Source organism: Dendrobates tinctorius, unplaced genomic scaffold, assembly GCF_039654945.1.
Source record: "Dendrobates tinctorius isolate UK_male_01 unplaced genomic scaffold, ASM3965494v1 ptg000177l, whole genome shotgun sequence".
Taxonomy (NCBI): Eukaryota; Metazoa; Chordata; class Amphibia; order Anura; family Dendrobatidae; genus Dendrobates; species Dendrobates tinctorius.
The window spans coordinates 4,770,286-4,778,454 of NW_027361844.1; the positions used below are offsets into that span (position 1 = coordinate 4,770,286).

At 41.2% G+C, this 8,169-nt stretch overlaps 1 protein-coding gene across 6 annotated transcripts in view; it reads left to right on the forward strand.

Annotated features, from left to right (window-relative positions):
* Positions 1-3,527, forward strand: part of LOC141054239 (caspase-8-like) — a 138,899-nt gene extending 135,372 nt beyond the window's left edge. For all 6 annotated transcript variants that reach the window (XM_073551486.1, XM_073551490.1, XM_073551489.1 and 3 more), the window contains one exon: positions 2,739-3,527. In XM_073551486.1, the coding sequence (XP_073407587.1) occupies positions 2,739-2,868 (130 nt within the window). In that variant the 3' untranslated portion in view covers positions 2,869-3,527. The remainder of the gene's footprint in view (positions 1-2,738) is intronic.
* Positions 3,528-8,169: the final 4,642 nt, after the last annotated feature.

Consider the following 8,169-nt stretch of genomic DNA (forward strand, 5'->3'; position numbering starts at 1 on the left):
TGAGCCTTGGGGAGTTCTGTTTTTGTTCTAACTTTATAAACAGCATACAAATCTAGCAACTAAACATTCATAAACAGGAATGGAGTTGTTGCACCAAACACATTCCAACAGATATGTTATAGGGAATTTGTCACCTCTAAAAATTAGTTTAACCAGCAAATATCATGGTAATCTGCAGGTAAATATCCCTTAAAATCGTGTTAGGCTGGCTTACTCAAAGCACAGCTATAAGGAGAAAATGAAGCGATGTTCGGATGTCTCATTGCATGCGCTTAGTTCCAGTCATTAAGCAGTGCAGGGAGCTGTTATAATCACTGTAACAGCTCTCTGCACCACAGCAGATTGTTATCACATGCAATACACAAGTACTTGACAGAAATTCTTGGAACTCCTTTAAAGAAGTTGTCTTATATAGCTCAGCACTTGAGTACTTCCGGCCGGCGCAGATACCGATGACAGCTGACCGGTGGAGTTGCTGGGTGTTGGATCCTGGATGATCAGACATTGATGACCTATCCTAAGGATAGGCCATTGATGTAAAAGTAGTGGACAATCTCTTTAATGTTACTCCTTTAATGTTGCCTTTGACAACCTCCCAGACCAATTTTCTTCAGGTATTTTAATCAATTTTTGAGACACATCACATTCTAGGTAATGTCACGGTTGTGACAAACTTAAACTGCCTCTTTATGACTGTTTTCTAAGTGTTCTATGTAACAGCTCCCTGCATCACCCCAATACCTGGAAGTGAGCAGGGAGAACATAACATCATTTTCTCACGGTATCCCTGCTTCCAGTACACCAACCTGAAATTAATTAAATGCCATTTACCTGCAGAGTAACACTATAGAGAGAGTGAAATAAGTATAAGACACCAATTTTCGAACTAAATATTTCATTCCAATAGAAAATTTATGGAATAAACTAAAGCTTAGAGTTCGTAGAAGGAGCTCACGGGAAATTCAGGATTTGAAGAGTGTTTCTGTGGAAGAATAGGCCAGAATCACACCTGAGCAATGCATGCAACTGGTTTCTCCATACAGGAGGCGTCTTGAAGCTATCATCACCAACAACGGCTTTTATACAAAGCATTAAATATATGTCAGTTAGCGTGTTCAATACTTTTTCAATGTGTCATTTCTTAATTTATGGACATCTATGCTTTGATTTCTTTTGCCTGTGTGGATTGGATAGGTTGTTACCGGCGTATGGTGAGAATTTCATGTCCATAGCACCTGTAGAAATATATTTACTTAGAAAATTGGTGACGTGTTCAATACTAAATCCACCTGCTGTATCTGCAGGTAAATAGCATTTTTGGAAGTGACAGGTTCCCTGTAAGGCTGTCTAATGTAAGTTTATGCTGTCTTTATATTAGACAGGATTACTGATTTGGCCTAGGTCTTACTCTTATACTGAAGAACAAAGCTAAAATTAAATGTATGAGACATTCTATTCTACAGCAAGTGAAACAGAAATACATGTTACAAATACAGAAAAGGAAACAAAATGCACAGATGATATATCAGCCCTTTTCTGTCATTGCAGCCATTTTATAAACCTTGTATGAACAAATAGTTAAAGGAGTTGTATGAAATTGGAAAAATCTGTCTTTCTTTTTGGTGTAAGGCTGCGTCCATACGTCCGGAATTCCTGCTGATTGTATGCGTTTTTGCCACGAAAACGCAGCACAAACGCATAAAATAAGCAGCCCATTGAATTCAATGGCGTTCCGCACATGCTGTGCTAATGCTGCGTGTTTCTCCACGGCAAAATCGCATTGTGGAAAAATACGCAGCAGGCTCATTCTTTGTGCGGAATCGCGGGAATTCCGCACACATAGAAATGCATTGTTCCGCTTACTTTCCGCATGTGACTATGCCCACCATGCGCAAAGTAAGCGGAAAATGTGCGGATGGTACCCAGGGTCTGGAGGAGAGGAGACTGTCCTCCAGGCCCTGGGTACCATATCCCTGTAAAAATAAAGAATTAAACTAAAAAAAATGGTGATATTCTCACCTTCCGGCGTCCCTCGCAGCGTCCCCAGGCCTCAGCGATGCTCCCGGCATCTTCCGGTCCCAGTCATGCCTTGCGACAATGACCCGAGATGATGTAGCGGTCTCGCAAGACCGCCACGTCATCAAAGGTCATTTTCACAAGGCATCACTGGGACCGGAAGATGCCGGGAGCATCGCTGAGGCCTGGGGATGCTGCGAGGGATGCCGGAAGGTGAGAATAACACGATTTTTTTTTTTTATTTTTAACTTTATATCTTTTTACTACTGATGCTCCATAGGCAGTCTCAATAGTAGAAAGTTGGTCACACTCGTCAAACACTATGTTTGACGAGTGTGACCAACCTGTCAATCAGTATTCCAAGTGATGCTACAGATCGCTTGGAAAACACTAGCATTCTGCAAGCTAATTACGCTTGCAAAATGCTCGTTTTTCGTGGAAATTTCCACGGCAATTCCGCAACGTGTGCACATAGCCTAAAGCAGTAAAGCTATAGTGTATGCAATTTCAAACACAGACTGGTGCAGCCTCTGGCTTTTTTTTTTTTTTTTTTTTTTAAATCTTAGAAAATTTAGTAAAATTTCTTTATAGATTTTTAGGTAATTTTTATATTTTGGTTTTCTTTTCACTGTAGTTAAGGATTCTATATTTTGTCTAGGTTATTTTTTAAACAAGTATTTAACATTGCTTCACAAATCAGTTAATGTCTTACTATTTTGTAGCCAAGAAGATATCATTTCAACTCTAACAAAGGTAAACCATGAACTGAGCCAAAAACGAGTTGACACGTTAAGCGCAACACAGATGCCACAACCATGGACAACACTAACCAGAAAACTAGTCTTCAATTAGTTCATCAAAGGGAAGATTCTATGTGAACCTTGAAAAATGCGATCCTCTAAACCACAAGCTTTATTGTGGATATTACTGATCACCAGAGACTGATACTATTCTCTTCATCTTTGGTGGCCAAGGAATAAACACTACCTTTCTTGAGAATAGATATATTTGGCTTCATATGTGGGACTATAACTCTTGCAGAACCAGAACTATTCTAATTGTATACACAGTGAAATTTGGAGACTGTATAAAGGCTTAATTAGACAATCCGTTTTTCACGTATGAGTATTATCTGTGATTTTCACGAAAGCACCCATACCTATAATAGTCTATGGGGCCATTCATGTCCTTGACTTTTTGCGACTGAGAGTTCTGTAGAAAATTGCAGAGAAATGTCAGATTTTAATCTATGGGTCGGATCAAAATTGACAATGTGAGTTAATGGGTCCATGAAAAAAATCGGACAACACTCGAATAACATCTGAGTGTGGTCTGATTTTCATGGACTGTCAGAATGGAGAAGGTGGAAAAACATTTTTAATTTTCTCTCTCCACGTAGAAGAAAAACTGATGGCACTCAAGCCATACTCTGATCAAAGTGCTTGATAAAGATCATTGGATCGAAACGTCGCCACAGAATGCAGAATAAATGTGATTTCTTTTTCACCAAACTGCGAGGTGCTGTCTCTTTTGCTTATGGATATTTATCACAATAATCAGTCTGTTTTTCTCGTACATGGAAAAATCAGAAGTGTGAATGAGCCCTAAATCAGAGGAAAAACAGGAGCTGCTTTACTGTCGCTTTCTTCATTTTATCCTAATCAGTTTAGGTACTTAATTGTCATATTCGGTGCTACATGGTAGAAGTAAACAAATTTTCTCAGCTGTCACAAGAAAGAGCAGTAGTGGTATTTTTTCCGCGACAGGTGTGATACATGGGGTTGAAGGTGTGTAAGCAAAATAGCTGTAGGATTTCTACTCGCTTGATTAGGTTTAAGGTAGGAACTGGAAGTGGTTTCTGTAAAATGTCCAGATTAGTTTATTAAAAACACCATAAACCGCTAAGAATAATATAACAAACCAGCCTTTTCAGGCACAAAGTAAATAATCTGTACAGTAGTGCAGGTTTGCCCCTTCAGATTAGTTTCCAGCTCATTAGCCCTTAGTAAACACAAGCAATACTGGAAGTCTGCACACCTACACACACAGACACTGAATGAGACAAGGGGTCTCCTTTTTATCTGACGTACCATGCTCCTGTTATGACTGTACAAGCACATGCACACGAGTAGCATAAAAACGAGAGGGACAAATACCTGAACCGGACAGATTCCTGTTCAGACAGGTAAAAGCCCTAATCTCACCTTGGTCTGTCCCTACCTGACCACGGAGGTGGGCAGCCTAAGATAATGCAATGGCACCCCCAACTCGACGGAGTCTAACCCTGAATGCTCCTAACAGCACCTAGTAAAGCTATGCCCGTGTAGCAACTCATTCAGGAAAATAGCTTATACACTAAAAACTGCAACTGACCCTGCCGGCTCCTGTGCGGACTAGATATCCTGACTCTGTAGTCCCCAGTGGTGCTTGAGGGTGAAGAGACATACCTAACCACAGAATAGGAGTTGGCAACTCTGGCCTAAACTGCCTAAAAAGCTGACGAGTTGTTTCACGTTGTGAATTACCTAAAAGAAATTAGCCCTCTGTGTCTGTACTGTTACCCACTTAACATTATGGCTGGTCCATACAATAAGGGCAACTATTACCACCCACCTTTCGTGTCTCCCTTTTTTTTCCTCATAGATTGTAAGCTTGCGAGCAGGGCCCTCATTCCTCTTGGTATTTGTTATAATCTATGTGATTATTGTTATGCTGTAATGTCTATTGTCTGTACAAATCCCCTCTTAAATGTAAAGTGCTGCGGAATATGTCGGCGCTATAGAAATAAAATTTATTATTATTATTAAGAAGAGAAGTGTGCTGAACAAAAGAAGGAACCCAGAGTGAGTAAATAATGAAACACCAAACAAAGATTAAAGCAAGTACTTTTAATAGATATTCTGTCTACTACCTAAACATAAACAGAAGATAGGTGTAAAGTATAGCAAAGAAACAGTAAAACCAAAACCTTTAATTTGAATCTCACAGACTGGCTCCAATCAATATATTCATTTGGATGATCTGACATACTATCACCAGTAGGAAATGTTAGCGAGGGACAGAATATAATGCTGCATCCTAAAGGTGATAGGCACATAAATGAAAACATCTATGTTAAGCTAAGAAGACTGCAGTCAGAAAAGCAGAACCCAAACACCCAGAGAAAAGATGTGTCTCCTCTGGTTTGGCAGACAGAGAAGCCAACCATAGAACACAAACTCAAGGGATCGAATCCAGGAGCATGACAGCCCTGGTCTGGGGATATGTGAGCAGCCAGTCTCATCCATCTCTCTGCCTGTTCATAAACCATGCCTTAAACATGCCCTATTAACTCTCTCAGCACGTGCTGGAGCCTGCTTTCCCAAGCTCTGATCACCGAGGCTATCAACCTCGTTAATACATACCTCCCCTCGAGGACCTTACCAGCGAACATCTTACATGGACAAAAAGTATAGGTGCAAAAGTGCATGAGCTGAACTAACTGATGGGGTATAATATTTGCATTGGCTATAATTGGTCTTTTCGCTAGAGTTATAAGTGCCAGATCAGAAGAAGAAGCCATGTGATTCCTTCAGGTGGCCACTGTGTAAAACCGTGCAATATTTATATGTGGTCTTGGCTTATAAATATTTTGTGAATCTTTCAGGAAAATTTTGAACAAAAATCCAATCCAAAGAAACTTTATTTGTAGCAATGTCAGCATTTATTACTAATGCAAGTGAAACGGAGGCCAGGGGGGTAGTCGTGGCAGTAATGGCACACCCTAGCCCTCTGTCACATTAACACATTGCAGTCCATTCACTTGCAAATAAGGATCCACTCCACACTGCCGAGGTTCCTTCTCTTTTAACACCACGCAATGACAGTCAAAGTCCAGGTTCATCTTCAACAAAACAATTTTACTCAGCTCATTCAGTTATTCACAGAAACAGCACAAGATTCTTCGCAGAATATCACCATTCCGTTCCCTGTACTGTCCCTCACTCCTCCAGGAATATCCACCTGACCTGCCGGTCCCACAGTATCCTCACTGGTCAGACTAACCCGCTTCAGGAGTTCCCCGCCCGCTTCCATCTCAGAAAGTGAAGTCGAGAAATGGCTCTTCCATTCCTTACCATGCTGTAGGCCTCGGACGTTTAGGGTTGTTCCCACTAAGTTAGATGCTACCATTCTGATGCTGCCCAGATAATCCTCCACACAGTGTGACTGTCAGCTCTAAGGACTGCTGGGCTCTTCAGCTTAAATGTTCCCCCTGGACACGACTGTCCTGTCCTTGCTCCCGGCTCACACGCCACTCAGACTGCCTAACTTCAGGAAGCTCCCCCCAACTACCTTGTCTTTGCCCCTTCTAATTAACCTAATCCTATTGGTCTAACAAATCCTTATCCTATACTATTATGCTCCCCCTACTTGTCTAAGTCCTAAACTATCCCTATATCTTTACAACACAGAAGCATAAGTACAATATCATACACAATGTTTAGACATTATACAGCATATGAAATACACGATTTCTATCAGGAACATATTGACACGACATAGGAAATATACGGTTTCTACAAGGGATATATGCAAGGAGTGCAGGGCATTAAACTGGCCCCGTACCTTCCTTACACAAGAATTTTACTTAATCCTGGACAGCCTTTTAATATTCATATTGTCACAGTCCATTTTTGGAGCCGTGGCAGAATGTGGATTCTTATAGAAACCTTTTTCCCCCAGTGGCCGCTGGGGTTTACTACAACTGTAGTTGTTTTGGTGCTGGTTTTGCCCCTGGTGGCCGCTGGGGTTACTACACGTTTGAATTAACCAACAGGTGATGACTACTCCCCCCTCCTTCCTATAAAAGGTCGTCATGTGCAGTAAATCACTGTTGGTAATATTGTTCATTTGTTATCCAACCGTGGTGAAGACTGGACCTACCTGGTGTAGAGGGGGTTCAGCTTATCTGGAGCAGTGGAGTTGCTGCTGGATGCTGATCGGATCCTTACTCTGTTGCTTGGAGCATTTGCAGCAGAGCAAAGCTAAGTTTTGGGTTTTAGTTGCTTTAACCCTGTGGTGTCTGTTTTATTTTCCTTTGTGAGTTATTGGGTGCAGTTCACTTTATTCCCTGTCTCACCTCCTGGGGAGGGGGTTGGTGGTTTAGCTCAGGGCTAAACAGGAGATAGGGACAGCCTCACTACCTTCAAGTGTATACCCCCAAGTTAAGGAGAGTCATGGCACCCCCTTAGCCTGAGGGGCAGTTCAGGGGCCCAGGTTCCACGTCTCCTACTTTGTCCCAACTGCCCCGTGACACATATTAGGAGTGAGCTTAATATACAGTTCACAGAGCACCAATCATTGTATCGGAATTTTACAGCGTTTTATTATTTATTAGTAAAAAGGGAAACCAAAGGAATATACCATACCGTATCTAAGAAAACAATGCTCTGTATAAATTCATTTTGTGTTTAATTTTATTTCTTCACTATCTACATACAAAAAAAAAACTAAACTATTACAGGCCAATGAGCATTTGACATGCTTGAAGTTCCTGTTTGGCAGATATAACCCCATTGTTGTCTCAGACAGGCTGTCTAGTGGAGTTGTGCTTGCTGTAAAGCAAATCTCTGAAGTGCCCTTGATAACTAAAGGCGCTTATACACATTAGCATGAAGTTTAATGATAAAATGGAACTATAATGTGAAATACTTTAAAGGGAATCTGTCACCCCTTTTTTGAGATATCATATAATGATATCATTCAATTGTGTGTCACATAAGGATTCTCTTAGTACTTTGCTTCCCCCTGACCCCGCACCTTTCATGCATAAATACCTTTTTTATATCGGTTCATATGTATGTAAACTGCTGCGGTCCGGTCCGATGGGCGGGGCTTATTCAACTGCTCCCCCCTCCCTGTCTTGCTCTATGCGTTTCTTCTTGCGTAGAGCAAGACAGGGAGGGGGGAGCAGTTGAATAAGCCCCGCCCATCGGACCGGACTGCGGCAGTTTACATACATATGGACCGATATAAAAAAGGTATTTATGCATGAAAAGGTGCGGGGTCAGGGGGAAGCAAAAGTACTAAGAGAATCCTTATGTGACACACAATTGAATGATATCATTATATGATATCTCAAAAAAGGGGTGACAGATTCCCTTTAACTGAGAT